The sequence below is a fragment of the Drosophila subpulchrella genome, chromosome 2L, assembly GCF_014743375.2.
Source record: "Drosophila subpulchrella strain 33 F10 #4 breed RU33 chromosome 2L, RU_Dsub_v1.1 Primary Assembly, whole genome shotgun sequence".
In the NCBI taxonomy this organism is placed as follows: domain Eukaryota; kingdom Metazoa; phylum Arthropoda; class Insecta; order Diptera; family Drosophilidae; genus Drosophila; species Drosophila subpulchrella.
In genome coordinates, this window is record NC_050610.1 from 4347124 (window position 1) to 4373175 (window position 26052).

General features: G+C 39.4%; 1 protein-coding gene across 5 annotated transcripts in view; it reads left to right on the forward strand.

Annotated features, from left to right (window-relative positions):
- LOC119548614 (homeobox protein 5) overlaps positions 1 to 26052 on the forward strand; it is a 63635-nt gene that overhangs the window by 3648 nt on the left and 33935 nt on the right. Inside the window, exons 1-2 of one of the 5 annotated variants that reach the window (XM_037855980.1) lie at positions 8851 to 9856; positions 10922 to 11078. In XM_037855980.1, the coding sequence (XP_037711908.1) occupies positions 11024 to 11078 (55 nt within the window). In that variant the 5' untranslated portion in view covers positions 8851 to 9856; positions 10922 to 11023. Of the gene's footprint in view, positions 1 to 8850; positions 9857 to 10921; positions 11079 to 26052 lie in introns of those variants that run through there. The other 4 variants (XM_037855982.1, XM_037855984.1, XM_037855981.1 and 1 more) reach the window with 4 other exon arrangements.

Consider the following 26052-nt stretch of genomic DNA (forward strand, 5'->3'; position numbering starts at 1 on the left):
TTGTCAAAATACTTATGCCGACCACTGTACTTTTAAAACCAACAAATAAAGATTTTTTTCCAAAAAAATCACAATACTTTTCAAATTTTTGGTGTGTGTCAATTTTTGAAGGTTCTCCTTGAGTTCGTCAAGTCACATAACCCCTATAGGAGACATAAGGCCGGGCCATCTGTTGATTAACCGATCTCAGAGTGACTGCAATGCATTTGCCCGGCTGCAGTTGATGTCTCAAAGTTCAGAATGTGAAAAAACACATTTCGGTTCGCGTTTAATTAAAGTTCAGCACCTCACTCAACCCACTCGACTAAAATCACGACATTTGCGATCATTAGCACACAGGCGCAGGCCGCAGAGATATAGGCACACATGCGATCGAGTGTGGGCGCCCAGATCGGCACTCGATCATCTGTGGAAGCTGGGACAGACAAAGTGGATGCTTTATGGAGAAATATGATTTCATGTGGCGGCTCGAATCAAACAAACAGCGAACCCAGGCAGAAACAGCAGTCATACGTTCGCATTTGTATTGTGGTGCTGCGGTCAGTGATTAACCTTAGGTTCAAGTAGCGATCTTTGATCTGTCAAAAGATCAAATTATGAAAACCAAAAAAAATCAGGGACCACAACAAAACGCGGCCAATCGGTTCAATTATGGACAGTGATCTTCGCAGCGAAAAACGCTGACGGAATATGGCGAGTACATAAAGTAAACTTCAAGTTACCCCTGCCCGAGGACTGCTGAGATCGCGGCTGCGGCAAGTTCATGTGACAAAAATGTCACAGTCAGCAGAAAAAAACAAAAAGCCGAAGCCGATCGGTTTACTCAACTCCCAAACTCATCTCGGTCTGGAACTGAAACAAGGGGGAACCAAGCCGATCTGCGGCAAACAAACCAAAAGTAAAGAACGCCCTCGATGCCCTCAAAGTGATCGTCACTTGCTTTTTTATTATTATTATTATTATTTTTCCTCTTTATTTCGGGGAGAACGGGTTACGATGGGATGATGAAGTTGCTGTACGGCGGAGGTTCGTTTGTCTTCCTCAAATATTTACTTTGGAGTCCGCTAATGACATGAAACGGCAGAACGGTCGAGGGAGACGGCGAAATTGTGATGTGAGCCGCAGGAAACTGTTGAATTTGTTATTATTAGCATTTATTTTTTATGTTTTACGATGCCAGCTTGGGGATTTTCTTTTCGCTTTTCGCCTTTTTTCGGCGGATCCTCTATCAAGTGACAAGAGAGCTTGTGAGGTAAGCAGTTATCTGCCTGATTATATGATGAAACCCGAACCACTTCTCACCCTCTGCGTGTTTTTGCGACCAACTTTTCAATGAGCTGGCGAATTCCATTCACAAATCGTTGGCTAAACGGAAGTTGAGACTTCCTAAAAGGTCACAAAGATTTTTCCAGAAGTTCTTCAAATTCTGACTTAAAATCTCGTTTTTCGTTTTGTATTCCAATAAAAATTGAGAATTCCCTAGGTAAGCAAAAACAATATGGATATTTCATCAGGGCTGTGCGTGCTTTTCCCTCAGTCTAGTCTACCTATTTAATTTTTGTGACGTTTGTTTGATACCATTTCGCTGCTCTAAAATTTCCAACGCATAAATTATTATCGGATTGACCAATCCCATCTCTAGCTAAGCCGTTTAATGTTTAATGTTCTTATACTTTTGTTTTAATTTTATTACAAATTTCGGTCTGTTCCTCGCTTCTTTTATGGTTTATAGCAGAAACGTGTTAACGCTTGAATATATTTTATATGATTTTGGACTTTGTTTTGGTTTTTAATATAAATATTTATATTTAGGCCTTTTTAGCTCTTTGATGGCTTACAGGTTTTGTTTTGCTTTGTTTTGGGTGAGGATTGGATTTGGTTAATCCAAGCGTGTTCGCTTTGGTAGGTCAAAAGTGAAAAGATGGCTCAAGATAAAAGGGTGTGATCTTGTTCAACCGTATATCATATCAATCATAAAGAGTTCGATGAGATGGGGGTCAATGAGGTTGCTGATCAGACTCAACTTACTTTTGAGAAATGGAGAAGTTTATCAATGCTGAAAGAGCGGTTTCATAAAATCTAAAATTTTGCTTACGGTATTTTATTTAAACTACATGGTAAAGAAACTATTAATGAGGACCAAAAATAACGAATCAGCCGTTTATCAGAAGTATATTGCCCCAACTGGTCATAGAACCATATATTTAATTAAGAAATATATAAGAAAAAGCTGTCACATAACGATGTTTTCTCTTTACAATGACTGTGGCAATACATATAAGGATATTTCAGAGCCTTCACGTCTCAACTTTCCGATCTTGCAGCACGCAAACAACCCGTCAATCATGACCATAAACACTTTGGTTGTCCGCTTCCGCCTCGTTTATATTTGACCTCCATTCTTTGGGCCTTTGCAGGTGTCACTTTTCGAGTACAGTTGCCACACGACCGACCTGACCCCTCGAGCTGGCCCATAACGATCTTTGTCGTCTCGACCAGCACTTCTCGCCTTAAAAGTTTTCGTTCGTTGGTTGATTTTGTAGCTGCCATGTTTTTGCCTCACATCCCCGGCGACAGGCTTCGCCTAAACTGGTGCAAAAAATGAAGAAAACATGCAAAAAAAAAAAGCTGAACTGAACCCAACACGATGATGCTGCCCACACGCCTTGCCATCGACTTGACTTGACTTGGCCTGGTCCAACTCAGATCCCAGGTCTCAGTCTCAGGTCCCTCTACCCAAAGCCCAAAACCCAAAGACTTTGCAGTCAGTCTGTCGTCTGACGGAGTTGAGTTGTAGTTCGGTTCACAAAAAATGAAAATGGCAAAAAGATAAATACATTTTTTATGTTTCTACAGTGCGGACAATGCCAATTTGTCCAGAACGTAAACTACAATAAATAGATACTAAATAGTATAGCTATAAAATATTTCAGAAGCTAAATGAACTCTTAAAAGAATGCAAAAGATATGTTAAGTTGTTGAAAGGATTCAAAGACTGTGGGTATAGAAAAAAAAGAAAAAGAGAAAGAGTTTTGTTCACAATATTTTGTCCGATTAAGTTTCAAGCTTTTATAGTTTTTGAGAACCCGACTTGGGGGGCTTGTGAACTTTAAAGTAGGTGTGGCACCTTGCTAAAATAAACATGCGCTGCGCAAGAATCTCTAGAATCTACATGCTTAGTTCCAAAATCCCAGTTTATAGATTTTTCGAGATCACAGCGTTCATACGGAGGGACAGACAGACGGACATGGATAGATCGACTCGACTATTTATCCTGATCAAGAATATATATTCTTCATGTGGTTGGAAATGCTTCCTTCTACCTGACACATACTTTCCCAGTAATCTAGTACACCCTTTTACTGTACGAGGCATTCAATGTTTCCAAAATCATATAGAATGGAAATTCATAACGTGCAAAGTCGCATTAAAGCGCCGGCACGCACTGTATGTATGTCCTAGCAATTGGCAGACTTTGGCTAAGATTCGAGCAGCGTGTGCCGCACATCTAGAGTATATAGTCCACAAGTATCTATATCCACGTATATGCCAGATACCCCCACTCGCACTCACACCCTGGCGCTGACTATATTCAGATCGGTTCAAACTCTCGAATGAAGTGAACTCGAGGCGCGCAATATGTCGCTGTCATTTTGGGGACATGTTCGCATGTGTGTCGCCGATCGAGTATCTGTGTGTGTGCCTTGGGGCTGCATGTGAGTATCTGTGTGAGGGCAAACGGGCGTTCGTTTTTGAGGTCTGTGGGCATCGGTCGATGTCGGTGTCGATCGGTCGGTCGTTCGGTCGGGCGCTTGGCATTAGCATTTTCAGTGTTGCTTTATTTTTAGATGCGCGCAAAAAAGCCACAACAAAAACGGCAACAAAAATTGCAAGTGTCTGCGTTTGGGAGTGTGTGCGTATGTGTGTGTGTCTTCGATTTTGCTCGGAGGTGACTGACTGATGGACTGACAGACTGACGGACCGGCGGACTGACGAACCGACGACATTTTTGACATTGTGACCAGCAGTGCCCAAAGCCTTCTTGCACCACATTCAGCTGAGGTTCTATGAGAAAAAGACAAAACGATCCCAGAAAACTCAATAATTTTCCAGCTACTCCTAAAAAACTTGACAGGTAAAGGTCTCTCAGGATCGTATCTTCTATAGAGGATCTATAGATCTATAGGGGAAAAATCAAATAATACCACAGGTAACTTTTCTAATGAAAATAATAAATGATAAAGAAGCAAAATGATTAATCTATCATAAAGATTCATTTCTTTATATTAATTCCTATTGAGATTCATAATTAAGGGTTGAGATGTTATCTTAAAGATAAAAATAATTTCCTTAAGCAACAAAAATATAATTTTCTGAACCCCCTGAGAATTTCCGGTTCATGCCACTGATCGTCTGATATTATAATAGAAAACATTAATATAAATTTAATTGCAATGAATAGTTTGCTTGAAAACCACCTCAATAAGGATCTAACAAAGAAACATTTGATATTTTGATTTTTAGTCCAAACAATATGTTCAGTTTATTAACAGCAATAAAACCGCTTATAAAAATTTTTACTTTCAAAAGGAGGAACAAAATAAGTAGCGCTATTGGATATCATTAATGTTAGGACCCTATACATAATTAAAATCTTCTACAAACCATGTCACATTAATTTAATTCGATTTAGCAAGTCATCACCTTATTAGTGATTCCAATCCCATCTCCTCGAAAAGCTAATAAAATAAAGCGAAACGAAAGATTACTGGCCTCAGTGGTGACAGGTTAAGAACGTGTTATTCCCGATATTTGTCTCTGTCCATATGCAGTGCAGCTTTTACCAATTTTTCGGAGTCACATTGCTGGCTTTGGATGTCGAATGTTGGATGTTGGATGTTCCCTGAGATAGTTGCTGTTGTTCCTGGAGACGCGTGTTGGCAAACGAGTCAATTGGTATGAACTGTCGAACTGTCTTTCGTTTTCGGGCTACAAAAGCGGCAACTGCATCCATCTCTGTCTCTGTGGCTTGGGCCTCTCTTTCTGCGGCCTGCGATTTGGCAAACTTTGGAGATCGTCCCACACAAATACGGCCGGTTGAAGACACGGGCAATACTTCAGCACACCTTGACTCGCCTTGCCCTCATCAGCCAACCTGGCGGCATTCTGTGGTATCTCTCTTGGAGTTGTCAACTGTAGTTTTTTTTTTGTGCAAGACACTGCGCCCTCTCACCTTGCCCCAGGTTTATATACCTTCTTCGATCTGCTGCCTTTTCTTTCTTCGCTTTTTCACATATTTGATTCATTGATGTACTGCGTGGATGTCGTTCGTTATATGGCGATTTTTTTTTATGTTGGCCCCGCGAATATATGGCCTACACCCTGGCAAAATTATTCATTTCGATTTGAGATAAATTGCAGTTGCTGGTTAGAAGAATGTGATTTAAAGACCCAACCGGTAATATTATTTAAATAAATTGTGATGTGTGTCGAAAGAAACAAGCAGGAGTTACTTCTAGATATAAATCGATTTGCTTGTTTTACCCCATGTTACTTTTAAGCCGAAAAACAGTGTGTTTCAGCCACCTGAGTATCAATGATTTATTGCAGTTTTACAAGTGCAATAAGAACTAGTTGACAAGTAGTTGAGCAAATAGTGCAATCTGAAATGTGTCAAAAACAACAGCGGGCCAACACTTGTCTCTAAACCAAGTAACATATCAAATCGCGCAAGGTATCGGTAAACTGTGCAATTCTCGTGAAAACTCTACTTGCAGTGGGGCATGTTTTATTTTTTATTTATTATTTAAAATAACTTTTTATATTGGGTTTATGAAATGATAAACAATTTTCCAAGACACACTCGAATTTTGTTGCCCAAGTATATCTGTCGGATAAGTAGATACATATCTTATTATATTCACCTATTTATCTAACCGAAAGTTTTCTGTCATTTGACTTTTTGCCTGGCCAACATATAAGATGCTTATATCGCATATATGTAGGTATATATATATGAGCGGCAGAAATGTATCTCACAGATACTTGAACGGCCCAGGCTGCCTTTTGTTCTTCTTGGCAGTTCGGAGAATTTTTTTGCGCTCAAGCGAACTTGCAAAAGATCACAGACCTTCTGACCTCTCGCTCTCTCGCCGAGCGCCCTGCAAAAAATGTATACGAGCAAAAAAAAAAGACTTGAGTTGGGGCTGCCAGAGATACAGATACCGAAGTACCACAATATATGCATGTCCCCTTTGCCCCCATACCGCCCCCCTACCCCCGCCGACCCCTTCGCCGATGTCGTCGCCGTCGGTCGCAGAGTTCTAAAAATATTTCGCCGCCAACTCAGGTCGCATCGTCGGTCGTCGCCGAGATCCCGTCATGGCCCGGTCGCCTCCGTTCGCCTTTTTGGTCTCGTTTTGGGTTAAGTGTGCGGATCTCGCATCTGTAGCCTGGCTATATATACGAACGCGTCCATACCTATATATTTATGCACACATATATTTCTTAATATACCCTGGCACAGGGTAATACCATTTGGCCCACAAGATTGGGAGTGACGGAAGATTCTATAAGTTAGGACAGTACAAATTGGACAGCTTACACTTCCTCAAAGCTCTCTAAAGTCCCTTAAAATATTATCTATTGTTGGAACTTAATAATTTGTACTTAATCTTCCAGCTTTCACTTTAAAATTTGTTAAAATATATTTTCACTTGAAAAATCTCGACTAACTTAAGAAAACACTACCTTATAAGTAGGGAACGAAGATTATTTTAAACTACATAGATCTGAGCAGTTCTAGGTCACAAGATCATTTGGGTTCTTCCCAAAACCCCCTAAAAACCCCATTAACTTCACAGATGACCTTGGATAACAACCTAACGATCGGTTTGTGCTACTTTTGTTACAGAATCTGACTTATAAAGGGTGTCCAGTGTTTCGGATCTGGAATTACTCTCTGCCGTATCGGTTCCTTCGTTTGACGTCTGCGACTCTTGAGGTTGTTCAGGTCGTTCAGTTTTGAGGCGAATCGATTTCGATTTACATTGAAAATTGTCTCTCGATAACGAAAGTATCCGCAGCGGAGGAACAAAGGAAACAACGATTTTTTCATTAGAATAATGCGATATGGGCAATTAATATGCATATGTTTCCTATTCGGCCGTTTGTTGGTTTTGTTGCGAAGTTCAATCGAACAACAACTGGGCAAATAGGAAAGTGCAATGCAACACCGCCAGACAACGATAGCAACAACAACACGAACAACTGCAATATGTCTGCTCCACTCTCGCCCTTTCCCGCCTCCACCCACCGCCACCCACTCCCCTGCCACCACCCGCTTTGTTTTTTTTGTGTTGATTGACGAGTGACGAGGCCAAAGTATCAAATGGCCAGCGACGACACAGATATGCCTCCGTATACAAATACAGTTACAGAACACGCCTACACTTTGTTATCCACCAGAAACCCCCTTAAATCCCCCGTCCCCGACCCCGTTTTTGACCCTTTTTGAGGTCTTCTGAAGTTGTAAAGTCGCTGATGTTGATGTTGTTCTTTCTATGACTTTATCGCGGCTGCGTTTCTCTCTCTCTCTCTTTCGCTCGCTCTGTCAGCTCATTCCCACTGCCACTTGAACTCTGACCAGCTGACCTTCAGTGAACCCTTTGCGGTGTGTGTGTGTGGGTCTGGGGGCGATCGGACGGGAAGAGGGAACTAGAAAAAGAGAGCCACGGTGCTGGGGGCCGCAGAGCATTACATACAGTGGAAACTGCACTGATATCCATCACTAAATTATAGATCTAGGACTCACTGAACTGATAGAATCATAAACCATTTTCCTTATATACAAGTTGGTCAATTGTATAACTTAAGAAACTACGCTAGATCCACCAATAATTTTGATTCTTTATAAATGTAAATTAATATTGGTTATAAATTGGTTAGTTATACATTTAAATTACACCCCAATTCAAAGCTCCAGCACCTGTCGCCTGCGCACAGCACTCACTGTACTGATAAAGCGCTCTTAGCCTGTGCTCTCTTCGTTGCGTTTGTTTTGCTCCACAGCTGTTTTTCCTGCTCTTCGATACTCGCTCGCTCTCTCTTGACCTGCACGTGTGTGCTTGTCTTCTCGTTGTCTCTCCGCTTCTTTGTATACCCTTTCGAAGATATTACAAATTTGATCCGATTTTTTTAACGAATCTTCCATCCTATTAAAATTATAAATGTGCGACTTCCATCGCCAGAAAAGCTGATCTCGTCGCTTGGTTGGTTGATTAAAATTTCTGTAAGTCTGATGATACTTCATTGAACACAAAGGTTATACACAGTTGTCAAAAGTAAATCAAACTATGTACATCATCTTCATCAAAACTTACGGTGGCTCGCAGCTTATTTCGTGCAGTTACCTAAAAAAAAGTTATAGTCGTCATTTCTGCTAAGTTAAGAAAGATAACAGAAAAATTTAAATGCAGTATTTTAATAGGGAATATTAACCTGTTTATTGGACGAAAGCGATTTTCTTAATCATAAAAACAAAACAATTTTTTAATAAAAACAAAATGTATTTCTTGCAGTATTTTTAAAGACAAATGTTGAACATTTAGTCTTAAAAATCTCAGATTTTTTTTATTATTTGATCATTTAAAATACTAACAAATACATATTTTATGAGTTTCGTAGCTTTTTCATACTAATATAAAGAGATACACGGAAATTATAATAAAAACTGTTTATAGCGAGAGTATTGACTCGTCGGCGTCTTCTCGCCGGCTTTCTTCTCGCCTTGTTTTCTTATTTGTTGGGGGCCGCTCTCGGGCTCTCCCGAGACTGCGTTCAGTACGATTTCGTTCGTGCGGCGGGCAACTCGTGCAAATGCGAAAATAAATAACAAACGCGGCGGCATTATCAGTGATCGACAGTTCAGCGATCGGCGGATCGGCGCAAAGCGCGCGTAAATAGAGAAGAATATAAGTCAAGAGGATTGATAAAAAGCGTACAGAAAGCGAATGACGTGAAAAGTGTGAGTGTGGGGGCGTTGTGTAAAAAGAAAGATTAAAAAGTTTAGAGAAAAGCGCTTACGGCGGGAGCAAATCACATAACCGTAACGGTAACAGTTTTGACAGGAAAAACGCAGGAAAAAGTCACAAAGGCAGCGCAACAAATCCCAGCTAAAAATAGTCCGCAGAGAGATAAAAAATCACTCTGACATTTTTGTTTGTGGCTGTTCGCTTTTTTTTTACAACAAACTCACGTGTCTAACGACACTTTGACAACAGAGATACAAATCTGTTTGGGAAGCTGAGCACGTGACCACCAATTAATGAATGAGACAGCACCACAGAAGATAGAGCGAGAGAGGGATAGGGGAGAGTGCGAGCGAGATAAGTGATAACGTCGCGAAGAAAGAAATCCCGAATCTTATGCAAATCGAGCGAGAAAAAGTGAAACGCAAAAAATCAAGTTTAAAAGTCAAAAGTCACAAACGAAATTAAATAAACAATGCTTTAAAAGTTCAAAGCTTCAAAACACAAATGTTAATTGTGGAGCAAATTAAAAGCAGAGCTACATATACAATTACACGTTTAGCAAACGGAAATAAATTAAATCCATATATAGGGTGAAAAAAACGTGGAATATCGGTCACACCTCCTAACAAGTTAATAATATGTACCATGCAGTACACACATAATAATCCTTAAAAGTAAACACTTAACAAAGCTAATAAAAAAAGCAAAAGCAATACAACTACATCTACTTCGACTTTTTCTAAACGAAAGACAAATTGACAACACAATTAGTGTCACTTTACTTAGTTAGTCGGGCAACAATCAACGTCGAAACAAACAAAAAGGTGAATTGAAATTTTATATTATGTCTAAGAAAAAAGCAACGACACACTCCCATAAAAAACATTAAAAGAACTAGAGAATGAAACAAGCGAACGATAAACAAATGCATAATATAAATGAAAAAGCTGTTTAAATATTTGATAGCCAACCGACCGACCTTAAACTTTATCTTTGTGTTGCTAAAACAGAAAAGGTTAAAGTTCCGATACAGTTTTAACCAGATCTTAAACAAGTTTAGATGTCATTTTTGATACGTGTTCAAAGCATGTGTTTTGATCTTGTTATCTGTTTTTAATTAAATTTTTAGCCTAGACGAATGTTTCAAGTTCCTATTATCAAACAAAATATCAATCTTACTTATAAATTTTATTGCCAGCTCACATAATTATGGTATCATATCAATGAAGAATTATAAAAGCTTATAGTGATTTATCATTTTAAAGACATTTATAGTGTATTAAATTCTTTAAGGCGATTTATGGTATAATTATTAACTAACAGGTGTAAGAGACTTAAATATAAATAATCAAACTAGTTGAAAAAAATCTAGTTAGTATCAGCAAGAAACATTAAAATAGTATATTCCTTTTTCAAATTCCTTTTGTTTTAATTAATTTACCTCTGGTGGCACATTTGACACAGGCAAACATTTGACAATCGACAAATTAATTGAGCTAGCATTCAATATCATTTAATTGCCCACATCAGAAAACAACAGACAAGAATGGTAAAACTCATACTGAAAGAGCAACAACCATTTGACAAAAGCAAATTAATTAAGCAAACACCCAAAGACAAGCAAGCCCACAAAGATGCATAGATACAAAAACTACATAAACCCGTAACGATTACCGAGACTTGGACAATACGAACAGAGATAAATTAGCAGCATAAATGGTCAAAACAACTGAAACGGCTAAAAAAACCTGGCAACTTAATTGAAGAAGTGGTCGAGCGTAAAGTGTTAAAATAACTTTATAAACCCCATGATTTGTCTTTACCGCATTTCTATCTCTTTTTTTTTTATTTTTCCCACTATATATTTCCTGCCTTCACTTCACTTGCAGCAGCCAGCAGTGCGAAAGAGACAGAAGCGGATCGCCAGAGAGAGAGGGCAAATCGAATCGGTTGACGACGGCGGAGGTTTGACAATATGTTGAGCCCCCATAATGAAGGAAATTGATACGGAGACAACAGTAGTATGGCCAGCCTGGTGTTATTCCGGTAAGTCATGCCGGCCCACAGCCCCCCGTTCATACTTGTTCACTTGCTTCCCAACTCCGAAATGGAGTGCTTCATAGTATTATGACAATAGTGTTTCAGGGAGGGGGAAAGTTGTTGAAAGTTCAGCTATCGCTTTACGCTATTATATCTGTGCCGCTCTTAAATACCCTGTTATGATGAGCCAAGTTAGATTGTTGGGGCATATAGCTAAAGCACTTATCCCAGAGATTTTATGAACAACAAAAATAGATATTTGAAATGATGGCTTCTAGTATATCTTAGTTTAATCAAAACTATTTTAAATGTAAATCGTTTAAGCGATCCGATTTTAAAACAGTTTTAACCTTTTTATAAGATCCCCAGACTTAAAATGATTTATACTATAACAGTAAATGTTTTATTATAATACATAATACATAATTGTAGAACTAACTCACGGTGTTATTGGAAATTATGACTCACAGGGTACCTCAAAAGTTAACCACTCCCCACGATTTCCCTGCATTATTTCTATTTGTTTTTATTTACTTTATTTGTTATGGTGCGCTTTATTTTTTCGGGTTTGTATTTCTGACTGGACTGCGCTGAAAGGCCGATGGCCATTGAGGTGGCTTTGGTTGCTTGGGTTGTCAACGCCCGGTCGGCGGAGTTGTGGCCTACTGTTTCTGCCGCTGCAGTTTATGATCAAACGTTTTCCGTTTCGACCCTCCTTGTCTTTTGGGATTTTTTATTACGAGTTTTTCTCTGCTGCTGCTGCTGTAAATTTGTCTCACCCAGAGACCTTTGGCTTTGCTTTGGGTATTTGTTTTGTCTCTTTCTGTTTTTGACATTATTTATGGGAGTGTGACATTGCTCTGCTACTCCGTGATGGATTAATTAGATTGACTAGTGTTGGTCAGTTCGGTTTTTCGCTCGGATCTTTCGATATTTCACTTGCTCTCGGGAGTCAAGTATCTGAGCCATGATGTCATGGCTCCGTTTCTTGGCTCACCTTTGACTTTTGCTTTTGCTTTGGTCACTCGAAGCCAGCATGCAAAAACGAAAATTTCTGTTCGACATGCACATTGTGAAACACAAAAAGTTATAATGCCAAAACAACAATATATATGTACACAGAATCAGTAAAAAGTAAAAGGCAGAACTGAAGTCGCGAAAAAAATGATCGAACAGTCACCAAACCAGGGAGAGAATTGGGTATTTTTGTGACGTTAGAGTTTTGAAGAGATGTTTTTGGAATTTCACATAAGAAGAAGATATTATAAGAAAGATATTTTAACTGCTTTTATGATTTATATCTTTAAAATAACTATTGAAGAGTTTCCTGTCACACGAGTTTCTGGCTGACTTTGTTTTTTGGTCTCAACGCCGATTTCATCATAATCATGCTAACCACTAAGAAATATATTGGGTCATGCCTGTATAATTTTCGATACTAATTAGCATTATTCCAATTTCATTTAACTGGAATAAACTCAATTATTCGGGAATAACAAAATTACCGAACTTTTATCTTTACCACAAAGAACAGTATTGAAAAAGTGGTTATTAAACCAAGGGGATGTTAATACTTACTTACTTTGTATTTACCCTTACATACATTCTTTTGCAAACTGTACCTGAGGCGTATCTGCTTTTCCCTTCGAGTTGTCAACCTTTTGACCATGCAAAAAATGTGGCCAAAACCACTCCCAAAATCAGCGAGTTCATCGAATATTTTTGAGCGGCAAATTAAGCATTCAGCATGCAAATTTTCATTAAATAAAAGTAAATTCCCCTCCCAGAATAAAAAAGCAGCCGCACTTTCAATGCGTCTCTCGATTTGACTTGACTTTGACCGGCTCCTCCAGCTCCTCCAAATAAGGCAAACGGCAAGGGACGGCTGCGGAGACAAATGAACGCCCAAATGGCCGACAAGTGGCGATAAAAAAAAGAAACGTATCGGGCTGCAGCAGCTTTAAAATAAAAATAATCAGAAATAAAAATAAACAAGCAACTGATGCCGAACAGCGGCGAAGACGACGTCGCCGATGATGATAATGATGAAAAAGATCGCTCGGCGGGCAAAATTAAAATGCAAAACGAGTCAGCACCGCAGTCCCACCGTCGGGAAGGCGCAGGGAAAAGGGCAATCGGCCATCCAATACAGAAGCGACCCGTTCGCATCTCCATCGCAGCCGGGCCAATACCAAAGCTGGCAAAAGGTATAGTGGTAGCTCGAAAAAGAGAACTTCACTTTACACAAAAATCGAATTCTACTGCAAAGATCTCTCAGAACTAGAAAACAGATTTCAAATATTGTAAAATTTACCCATTAAAATACTACCAAATAAAAACAGAAGTCCTGGCAAATGAACTATACCTTTCAAAACGAACTGAAAGCTTTAAAATCGAATTCTACTGAAAATATCTCGCAGAACTAGAACACTTATTTCTTTTTTTAAATATTGTAAAATTACCGGTTAATAAATTACCAAATGCAAACAAAAACACTGAAAAATGAACAATACCTTTAAAAACGAACTGAAAGCTATAAAGGAACTCTTTAAATGCTTATACAACAATCTTAAAAAGCTTTAAGAATTACAAAACAAAGTAAGACTTCGAGGTATCATGTTGTTTTTAACATTATAATCTATCTTAAAATAAAATTGGTACTTATGCTTTTCTCTGAATGATATAACTAAGATATTGAACTTCTTGTTATTTCTTGAAATACACCTTGAAATATCTTAAAAAACCTTTTTGGGGCTTTACTGTACCCACATAATATCAATATGAGATGCCGGCAAAGGTTATAATGCATCTCCATCTCTGCCGCCGATCCGCTGCCGCTGTTCTTGTTTGCCTTTTGCGCTTTTCACTCGTTGGCACTCCGCTCAGCTTGTTGCTTTTGCTTTTCGCTATGGCTTTTTGTTTTTGCCTGACTTGACTCCGAAACCTTTGACGCGAACTTATGCCCTGCGAGTGGCCATGGAATGTTGACTTGCTGTCTGTCTGGGGCCGAGAATGGCGAATGAGAATGAGTCGCAGTCAGGCAGAAATCAGAGGGACCAGCAGATGAAGTCGGGGTAATAAGAAGCTACCACATTCATAAATCCGATTTGTAAATACACTTTACTGATGGTATCATAAGCATTTTATTATGTAGATTTAAGGATCAATAATTTTTTAGTTCCTTTGAACTCATAAATATTTTTAGATTAAGTAAAAAAGAAAAAATATTTTTAATTGAATTAAGCAGATCTAAAAGAATTTGCTTACCCTCCTCCAGAAGCGCGCGTTCAAAACGCACCCCTTCCTCAAGAATTATCCGTATTTTTTTTTTATAAAACTCAATATATTTATAATTTCTATTTTCCTTTTAAAAGAAAACATTCTGATTACTCAAAACTATTATCCAAGCCACGTCCTTTTCGAAAGGGCATCAGCATGTGAATTAAACAATGCTTTTAGGTCCTATGTATGCTTTATATGCCGATGGCGTGCAGTAAGTCGCCAATGACTTTTAAAGGCGACTGCGCAGCAGTTTCACCCCTGCCCTCTGTGCTCCCCCTCCCCCTCCTCCACCTCCTCCTCTGCCAAAGTCATCCTCGTATTTTTTATGTGTGCTCAACTTTGCACTCGGAGCAAAGTCAAAACGACTTGGGACACGCACACTTGTTGCTCTTTGGCATTGGAATTGCCTTACGTGGCATGCAAGCTAAAGCACGTTGCACGTTGCGAGTTGCTGCTGCACTTATTTATTGTTTGTTGTTGCCGTGGTTATGATTTGCGATTTTTTCCCGCATATCGATGGCCACTTGGACTTGGTCCGCTTCCCTTTGTCTTAACCCCACCCCGAATCGCCGAGTCTTGAATCCGGAATCCCTCATGCCCTCTTAGCACGGTAGCCGCCGCAGGGCGCAATTATGCCACTTGTCGGAATTTCACTCAGACTGAAGAAGAAGAAGAGCAGATAAAGCCGACGTCGCGCCGCCGCAGTAGCTCTGCCTTTTTCCCCATTCAAGCTGAGGACTCAGTATCGAGTATAAGGTACAGTGACTACTAGGTATCATTACTTTCTAGCCTTGTACAAAGACAAATCATAAAATAATAATAAATATATTCAAGGCTTTATAATATTTTACGGATATTATACCTCCTTTATAAGAATTCTTACACAGTATGCAACCATCTTTGTATGGAAGAGAGTTCTGTTATATTCCCGATTGTATATATTTATAAATTGAACAGATTAGGGTGGTAATATTATATGTATGTTGTATGTATGTTACATTATTCAAATTAACTGATTTTTATGATTCTAAATTACTTACTCTACAGTGGATAGCAGTACTTTTAACCTGCCAAAAAAGACAGAAAAAGTTAAGAAATCGTGTATGAGACTTTACTGTACCAGGTACTGGATATGTGCGGGTTTAAATTCATTTGTTTTGTTTCTGTTTCGGTCGCAGCTTGCGAGCCTAGAATCGCAAATGAGCAAAACGTGTAAATTATACGCGTCGCGGTCACAGCCCAAAGCAAATAAAAAAAAAGTCGAAAAAATGCGACCCAACGTAAGGTAAGGACCGAAGGTACATACTTACAAACAGCGACACTCATGTTCGATTATTGGCTGCCACTCAAGTGGGAGTCGAGTTCAGTCAAAGTCGAGCTCGCAGCTTAGTCGTTGTCACCCAAAGCGTTCAATGGGTTTGGGTGACACTCCCGCACAGCCAATCGCATTTTATTCATCAAACATTAGAGATGGCAGAAACCCAAAAAAAGATCGATACTTATCGATTTGGTAAAGTGAAAAATATATATTTCGATAACTTTTTTTATTTAAGGTAAATGGATTTTTAAAGTTTGTAACTAATTCCCGTCGTCTTTAATTTATGCCGTTGATCTTATCTCTTCTTTAAGCGACTTCTACAGCGATATGGATTACTTTAAATTGTTATATATTGATCTAGAACTGTGGCATAATATTTTTTCACCTCCTTTCATAAGTTCCTCATTAAAGTGACCTTCCATTGCCGATTGTTCTCAGGCGTGGAAGCTGACAAAGACGTTGCATTTCAATCAAAAGATTTTACTTCTTGTTTAAAATGTGTACCCCCTTTAAAGTTACTACAAAGAATTCTATGAATAATACCATTTTCAACCTTTAAAAAATATTTAAGATCATATAAGTTTTGTAATCGTGGGAGGTCTAGAATGATTTAGCAATTCTTGTTAAACACAAATAAAAATAATATTCAAATCATAGTAGCTAGCTCTTAAGCGTATCCGCCCACCAAAGTTGTTCCCTCTAATACCTTTAATTCGACAAAAAGTTTCTGCCTTTCGACCAATCACGAGTGTTTGATCCCACCGCACCTTTTGGGGTAGAAAGCCAAAAGTTCATCAATTTCCAGTGACCTTTTTCTTAATTCCGACTGCTTAGCTTAGCGATCTCTAATTGCATAGTAATTGATATTAATTAAGCGATATCAAAAGGTCTTCTCTCTTTTTTGGGGTCTCCTCTTTGCGATGGTTTCTTTTTTGTGTGGTTCGTGAAATACCTGCCTACACATTCTGGTCAAGCAAAATGGCAAATAATTAAATAATAACAAATAAAAAACGGCCAAGTTAATGGCATTTGAGGTTGGTTGTTGTAGTTTCTGTTAAGTGTGTGTGTGCAGCTTTTTACATTAACAATTGAACTTGAACTGAGCTGCCGTATGGGCAAAAACAAAACGAAGTAAGAAAAAAAACGAGCGTTAAAAAAACGTTAGGCGCCCATAAATTTCAAGTGTATCTGTCTCTCTTTATTGGCGCTCGTGTGAGTGTTTGTGTTTGTGTGTCTGTGTTAGCCATGACTGTAACAAATTTAACGAACGTCATTGAAATGCCATGAAAAAAGTCCATGTAATTGTCAAGTCCAAGAGCGCGCGAAAAAATTAAAAACAAAAAAATACACAACTGCCGCTCAATAAAATCAGCAAAAACAACAATACTACCATGCAAAGTTTGCGCCTTGTCCATTAAAAAAGTTGTGAGTCCAAGCCTCAAGTTTATGTTTTTTTGCCCCCCCTTTTTTTTTTATAAAACTCACATACCACAAGGTTGATTCTCTCTTCACATAAACCCATGTAGAGTATACATATAAAGATACCAAAGCGTAGCTCCCAAATAACAACAACAAAGGACTGACAACGCTTTTAGAATTCAATTAAAAAATCATTGAACGACGCTCGCGCCCTGCTCAAAAAAGTAAGAAGAAGAGGAATCACCAGTTGAAATTATAGTACCCAGTAGATCGGGGGATCGGGGGAATATAGAGGGGGCTAGGGGTAGGTCAGACCAAACGGCGACGATCATTGGCGCAGATATTGACAAAATGTCGCAACGTGAGCAAATTATTGATGAGTTAACAGAAACAAAAGAACATTCGGTCGGTGCGTAGGAGCGAAAGGGAGAGGACGACACACCATATAGTATAGGATCGGTTTGGATCGGGGATCGGCAAGTGTCGTGTGTATCCCAAAATGCCTTTGCTTATTAACATTTTTAAGCGATTTGTGAAGGGGGATATGCACGGGAGATCGAGTGTGCGACCTCAAAAATGCCTGGGTTCGAATCGGGAAGTTCGGAACAGGTGGGTATACCCTATAAGTATTTCTCATTTTCCTGTTAGTCCAAAGGGGCAAACGCAATTCCATCAAATATAATCATATTAAAATCCCAATTAAATGTTAGTATCCAAAGCCAAATCGAACCTTTTAACTTTTATCTTAATCGGTTATCGCGGAAGATTTTATTCTGAATAAAAGCTCTCCCTCCCAGGTGAAACCGCAGTAAAGATCTTGTCAAACTCTTTACGGCGTTTTAAGAATTTTTCCGTTCCGTTTGTCCAGGTCTCTGTTGCTCGTTCTGTTTCTGTTTGCCTCCTTCACGATGCGCGTGACCCCAAGACAAGCGAGCCAGACTCGGGCAAACACTGGGCCATGTTTTCTGAGCCGGCCTCGACTTGGCTTTATGACACCCAACACAGAGACGCACACACACCCCAAGATCTCGTCGATGGGTCTTTGCGAGTCTGTTTGAGTCTGTTTGATTATTCAATTTGAAAGTTATTCATTATGCGATCACGTACTCGAAGCAACCGAATTGTGAGCACAGCCCCGTCTGCAGAGGTCAACGCTCGGAGTCAGAGTTGTCAATCAGTCAGTCGCCAGTCAGCTTGGCCAAAAATCTTTTACCCAAATTGAATTTCTGACACATTATTTATCTGGCAGCTTTTTTTTTTTGGTTTTGGAACGTTTTTTTTTTTATGTGGCCTCTAATGAAGTTTTCACTCGGTCCCTCGCTTTTTTACGACCCCAAACGTCTGTAACCTCAAATTAGTTGCCGGCAGAGTTGCCACAGTGCCATCGTTAAACGCTGCAGTCGGACAAGACGGTTTCCTGTCTTGTCCTTGCCACCGCAAATGACAAAAAATTAACAGACTTCAGATCTGCGATCACTTTGGCTTTGGTCGGACCCTGCCCTGGCATCTAATCTCCATCATCGGACTCCAAAGGCAGGGCACCAGTTTGGATGCAGGCTCAGTCGAGGATAGAAGATGGCAGGCTGTAAAATTGCCATTAAATAGTTGCCGTTCCTGTTGATTTTTATGTTCTCGGGGCTTGCACTGAGCGAATGAGCAAGATAATATAAATGGGTGTGTTGAGAAAGTCGAAGTCTCTCTAAAAACAAAAAACTAAAAAAGGCCCAACAATGTTAAGAAGCTGTTCCTTTTTGGAAACTTTCTCTCTAAAAATACCAAAAACGATTATAACTGCCCCCCCCTAAAAGGTTTTTGTTTTATCTATCGTTGTAAAAATAAAATATTTGATAAATTATAAGAATACTCTTTTCGGAAATGGAAAATATTGAGGATTTAGTAGATTTCATTTTATTTCAGTGCACTTGGCTCACCTTTTCGACTTCCTCTGGCGCTTTCTGAGCTATTTACACTTTTGCCTTCTGCCTTCTTTAGTTGAAGCTGAAGTTGAGGTATTCTTTTTTATGTTTACTTAGCCTCCTTCCAGTCCTGTGGCTCATCCCCCTGCCCACTTTCAGCATCTGCTGATGATGTCTCAATTAGTTGGTCTCTTGTGGATTTTTGTGGCTTGCCTCAAGAGCTGAAGAAACTATTAAAAGCACTAGCGCGTGTGTGTGAGTGCTACAACTTTGCCATTTCACGGGGATCGTTATCTTCTGGCCGGATATTGCGAGCATAGTGATTTATCTAGCAGATAATAATGATATCTTGTGTATCTCGTGCATCATTGTCGGCGATCTTCGCCTGGCTGTCTAAGTTCACATTCCGCTTATCTGGCCTGGCTGCTTGTAAATGATCTTTGGGTCTGTTATCTAGCAAACTTTGGGTAAAGTTTCTAGTTTACTGTAGATGGTAAATTTACTTGGATACGCGATTTATGAAGTCTACCAAAGGTCATCTCTGTTTGGTAGTAAATGTGTGTTTGGACTCATTTTGCGATTCTTTTGTGTTGCAAATAACAACTATCAGAAATAACACAATTTAGCTGGAATTAAGATAAGAAGAGCTTGAGGAAGCTAGTATAATTCTAGATCATAAGATTCTTTATGTTTAAATTCTTGAATGTGTTTTTCTTTTAGTAAGCTTATAGTAGAAGACGCAATGCTTATATTTATATTTTCCTGCACAGAGAGTAATATCCAAGAACATTGTTCTTGAATTGAGAACATTCGTTCTTAAAAATCGTTTAAGTACATTTCGGTATCAATGTTCTCAATATTAGAACGAAATGGTGAGAAGAGAGAAGTAAAATTGAGTTTATTTAACAACTTTTAAGTATAGACTACGAACTGAACTAATAGTTTATTCAATTATTAATAGTTTATTCAATTCAACTTGATTCGAGCAAAATAAAAACATTTTCAACTTAAAAATGTCGTTCTAATTTTAAGAACATTTTTAACTCAGATAAGAACGTCAAGTAACTTTACTTAAGTTGAGCATTACAAATGCCCTAACTTTCATTTAAGGAATTTCTTCGGTCACTCCTTTTGTAGACTTCCACTAATAGTTCACACACTCTTGACTGCCAACCATGGTAGGATCTCCTGGGTCTTCACTCCAAATTCTAGGCCCAAATTGAACCCCAGGGGTAGAATTATGCAAAAACCCCGTAACTGTACAATATGCATATGAGGAGAGACGGCTTAAACGTTTATTATCCCCAGCGCTCTCGGCGATTTTGGGCCTGCAGCATAATAGTTCAATCACTTGTCGCCTCAAAAGCGCATTCATCTAAGTCAGCCCTGCCGGACTCTCCGCGCCTTTCTCCATTTGTCACAAACACCAATTTCGTGTGACAAATTTGTATGGCTCGCCAGTTTGCTTTGGCAAACGATCTCTTTGTGGCTTCTTTGGCGTTTCGTTTTGGGCCTCTGTGATGCCAAATATGGGGACTCCTTCTACGAGGAGGAGACCTGCGATGGGAGTACTTTATGCCTAGATATGTGAGCTGACTGTGCGAGTATTCAAATGGGCAGGCCGAAGATATAGGCAAAGATGAGGAGGAGTCGCAGTCGGAGTCGGAGGTGGCGGGATTGCTGCCGTTGTCTTCTGGCAGTTTGTCGCGCATTTAAAATGCAAATTATCATCATTATGATGGGCCATCATCATGCCCATCATCATCATCGTTATGATCATCGTCGGACAGCCTCCTGCCATCTGCAGTCTGTTCGCGAAATTGTTGTTGGCAAATTATTACCTTGGCCAAAGCCATAAACATTTTGGCATGTCTTCACGTGCCACGATCATCATCATTACCATCCTCATCATCGTCGTTATTGTGTTGATCAGGCAGCAGGCAAAATGGGATGGCCAGGGAGGGGGCCGGACGGGGGACTTGGACCTCAAAGTCAGTCATAAATTTGTCACAAAAATATATATACTTACATAAACTCTGCCCAGTCTTGGGTCCCTGTTTGTGCCTGGGTTTTGTGTGTGATTTGTCAATCCGTCATTGAAGCGCCGTTGTTCAGTCTGGCAATTTATAGAGGAGTCGTTCTCTTTACCCCAATTCCTCAATCCTATCAAGATGATAAGCCAATGGAATTTTGGTACTGTAGGGAGAGTTACAGGGAATCAATTGAAATGTCTTGAATTATTTGGTTATTCTTATTGAATTAAATCACTAAAACCTTATAATAAATCTTTACCCAGGTGGTAACTGTAATTATATCTTTATGATGATATTGTATCGGATATACCCTATCGGATATAGGGGACAGATACCCCCAATCGGACTAAAAAAAAAAATTCGTAATATGTATTTTATTTCAAATTTTTGATTTCTTCTGAAGCAATTTTTTTAAATTCCCCCACATCCAAAATTTGGATTCGCAACTGGCTACCGTAGTTACCATATGTTAGATTTTCCGTATTTTATTTATATTGGGTAGTGTCAAATAACTGTAATTCCCGGATCGAGAAGTTTGGATTACCCGCTGTTTTTTTTATCTATCCCTATCGCTGGGATATCCTCCAGTTGTCATCGCCTCCATTATGCTAGATCTTTTGTCTGACTGAACGTATTCACCCACTGTCTTTATACGCCCCCTCCACCCGCATCTTTGTTGTTGGTGTCACGCGCTGCTATTATGCAAATATTGAGCTGTTAAATTGTATGGTGCACGCGTTATTTATTCTTCAGGTCTTTATTCTCGACGCGGTAAGGAATGAAATACGATAAAAATAATCGACAAAAATTAAAGACACCATATAAATCGCTGATTGTTTACGTTGTTGGGTATCATTATGGCCATTTATGTTGCATAAATTACGGCGTTTCCATCTTTTGTCATTTGCAGAAATTGCAAATCAATTGATTGTTGTTTTTGATGTCAACGTTTTTCAAGCTGGGGTCATATAAGGAAAAGAAGAAATCTTCCTAAGAATGGTGTGGTAATGCAGTAATTATTATTAAGGCAGTGCTTATTTAAAGTTCTAACTGGAAAAAAGGAAAGATCATGTGATAGTAGAGGCACTCGATAGCGTCCTGGTTGTTTTTATAAAATACAAAAATTTCAAATTCATAAATTCCGATTAGAAGACTGTTCTTTCCAGTATCATCAGCAGCTTTGAAGTGCTTTTTTATGGCTTTGAGTCAGTTTTTGGGGGAAGTGGATATTTTTTTTATCGAATAAAAGAATTATTATGTTATTTGTCACCAATAGAAACCCACGTCCTGTCGCTTTTGACTGTGTTTAGATGATATATATGCATTTATGTAGTGCTGCCCTTAAGAAAAGAGCTTTGCATAATGGACAAGCTACTAAAATAGTTCTCAAACACAAATATTTTGATATATAGTCTTAATCACCAGCTGATTATTGGTGTGTTGCCATTTGCCTGACTCATCATCCCCGCTGTCGATCCTCTATAAATTCTTATCTGACTCACAGGGTTCAGCTCCCTCGACAAGTGTGTTGACCTATTTTGTGGTTAACCCTAAATGCAAACAATTCCGCCCCCCTTCCCCTAATCACCACCTCATATGGCATTGCAGCACGTAGTTGGAAATCCCCTTTTGCCACCCACCCACACACGCATTATATACATATATATGCACCCACCTATATACATATGTATATATGAACTCTGGTGAACTCCTGAAAGCAAAAATGAAATGGCGACAAAGGCAAAATGGCAATATCAATCAATTCGAGGAGCGGGAGTGAGGGAGATGCAAGAAATCTAAAAAAGAGTACTCTCCGCTGCGGGGAGAGAGAGAGGTAGAGAGCGAGTGTGAGAGAGAGAGAGAGTCAGCGGTCGTGGACATCGCGGTTTTGTTGTTGTCGCCGTCTATACTTACACTTGTGGCCTCTTATCAAATGGCAGCGGCGCAGTTGACTTTTTTGACGTTTGTGTATACACTCTCCACGGCTGATTTTGCTGTTGTTGTTGCGGCTGATCTGTGTACTATATGTGTACTATATGTTGCTGTTGTTGTTGCTGTCGCATTTTGTACGCGTCGACCGCTGCTTGTGCCGCTTTGACTTTTTGCTCTGCGATCGTTCCGTGATGTGGTATTTTATTTTAAATATATACACCAATCTCAACTCGGGGGCAAAATGGGAACAGTCCCCACGAAACGAAAAACCCAACAAGAAAGGCAAATCCATCAGGCACTCGAGAGATTTGACACACCCAAAAGGGAGTCAGTAAAAAGGTTTCCAATGTTTCAAAAGTTATTATAAACAGATTCTAGGGTTCATAAAAATATAATGTTTTTCTTAGTATTTCCTATTCATCGTTCGTGGTTCTAATTTATTTTTAAAATTTCGGGAAAGTAAGTATTCACAGAAAAAATTGTGACGTTCTCATCTGAGTTGAAAATGTTTTTAAAAAAATATAACGACATTGAAAATGTTTTCATTTTTATCGAATCAAGTTAAATTGGCGGTATTTTCATTTTATATTTCAACAAATAAACTATTACTTCAGTCCGTAGTGTTCTCTTCTCACCATATCGTTCTTATATTGAGAACATTGATACCAAAATGTACTTACACCGTTTTTGAGAACGAATGTTCTTAATTCAAGAACAATGTTCTTAGATATTTCTCTCTGTTTGCATACAACCTTAAGTAGTATTAACTGGTTTTTTTAGACAAGCAAAGCTCTCAAATTGTTGTTTATCTAGAAAAAAGTTTTTCAAATTCCAAAATTTGAATTATTACCCCTCCCATTCCTATTTGCCTGAACTGCATTGTTGTGCTTGGGTTTTGGTTCCACTCTAACCAGACGAAGTCGCCTTGTGCGATAAGTTCGCGTGCAAAGGTTTTGAACTGCTTGAACTCGTTGGTACACACCATTTTACTGGTAAAACGGCAGCAAATGTGTATGTTTCTATATGCATATACTTATATGTACGTACAGTATGTGCACAGAATAACCCATATACTTGGTAAGCAGGAAATTATACTGTAGGCTGCCTTCTGGGCGATCGTGTTTAAGATTTATAATTGCATATTAAGCATACGCCAAGTCAGCCGGCGGGGGTGTGGAAAGATATACTAAGTGCTTTAATCATTCGGACGACTTGATTGGGTTGGAAATCGATTGCAGATGTTATGCGCCAGGTGGTTTGATGAGGAGTATAATTTATAATTTAAATGAAATAAATATTTTTCTTAAGCATAATTTATTTTTACTGCTGAAATAAATATTTAAGCAATAAAATGTTTCCAATCGCACAAACTTAGCCGAAGCACTTCACAAATTCCTCTTCATCGAGTAGCATTACGTATACGCAACGTTATCGATGCGACACTCAGCAGAGACCTACTAGACTAAAAATTGATATGAAATTCCAATGAAATGAAACCAAATTAGTGTCAAGTTTAAAGAACACACAACGATTTTCAACTATTCTGATGCCTTGAATTCAATCGCCATTTTACGTGCGCTCTAACCTTGCGCCATCAATCTTTGGCCTTAACTGGCTTTCAACGGCCTTACGAATGGCCACCACAAACACATTAAACAAGATGCGGATGCTGCTGCAACACTCAAAACTTGTTAACAGGACAGAGCACAAGGAAACACGCCCCAAAAAGTGAGTGCACTTCCCCCCCAAAAAAAACATCAGACCCATAGTCGAACCAATATCAAGTCCAAGTCCAAGTCCCAGTCGTCTCCTCATTCGCTTTGGCCATAAATTTGTGGCGAACTGAGCTTGAACTCGTATGAAATTTATGTGCAACATGCACCGATTTTGCCAGCTATACATTACAACTGCTACACATGTTATATGGAGATAGAGAAACATATAGACGGATGCTGACAGAGAGCCAGATGCTGAGAGACCCAGAGCGGCTCCTTAGCGGTTTCTTTATCGCCCAATATCAATCAAGTCCACTGAAATTCGTTGCACATTTGAGGATTCTACGAGTTTAGAGTCTGCCTACTATATAAAGTTCAGGAGTTTGTGGCTTTTATCGACTTAAAATCCATAAAAGATCACAGAAATAGGCTTAAGCAGTTTGTCTCTCTTTGACGGAAGTTAAGTTGGTTTAGACGGGATGCCTTTTGTAAGGTATTTTAATGGGAAAACAAGCGGTCCTTGGACTATGTTTCTCCTTTTGTTAAGTTCGTTAATCATGAATTCATTATAAATATTGAATTTGCTTTGGAATATAAGAGGTCACCCTCATTTAAGGTAAAAAAAACACTTTAACCACCAGTTGATGAGATTCCTTCATTATGAACTCCTTATACAAGCTCATCATAAAGCCTCGTTCTTCACCGAAACTTTTACCCCGATATATTGGCCAGAGTTGGCCAAACGGTTTTAGTGGCTTAGCCGGGCGACTGGCTCGTTTAATTGCTGACAAATTTATAGAGCGATGCACATTAATTCGCTGCGCCTAAAATCACAGAAGTGCATTAGCCGGAGACGAGTCGAGAAGAAGTCGCTGGTCGTGGCTGGTCCAACGCCATCATCACCCGTCGCGAGAGACTCAACCTCAATCCCAAATGTGCAGCCAATGTGCAAATGTTTCTCCTTTTTTTTTTTGTTCATTATTATTATACCACTGGTGCTGCGGTTGCCGTTTGGGGAACTTGCAGGCAGCTTTCATCTAAAACCAACAGCGGCAGCCACATCCACAGCCACCACGATGCTGCCGGCAGACACGATCTGCTAGCCCCGGCGCGGCCCGTTCATTTAATTATCGAATTTAATTAATCTGCACTTGATTTCCTCGCCTTAGCCCCAGACTTGGACGGGAATCAAGCCGATCTGCGGCTCTTCTCTGTCGCACCTCCAGCGGGCCGACTTGGCAGGTGCCTTTGAGGCATGCGCACATCTGGTTCGGTTCCCCTCCAAATTCACGCCACTCCGCCTCGGGTCTCGCTCTAACTAACATATCGGCATCAATTGGCAAATTGTTTTATTTTCCTTTTTTT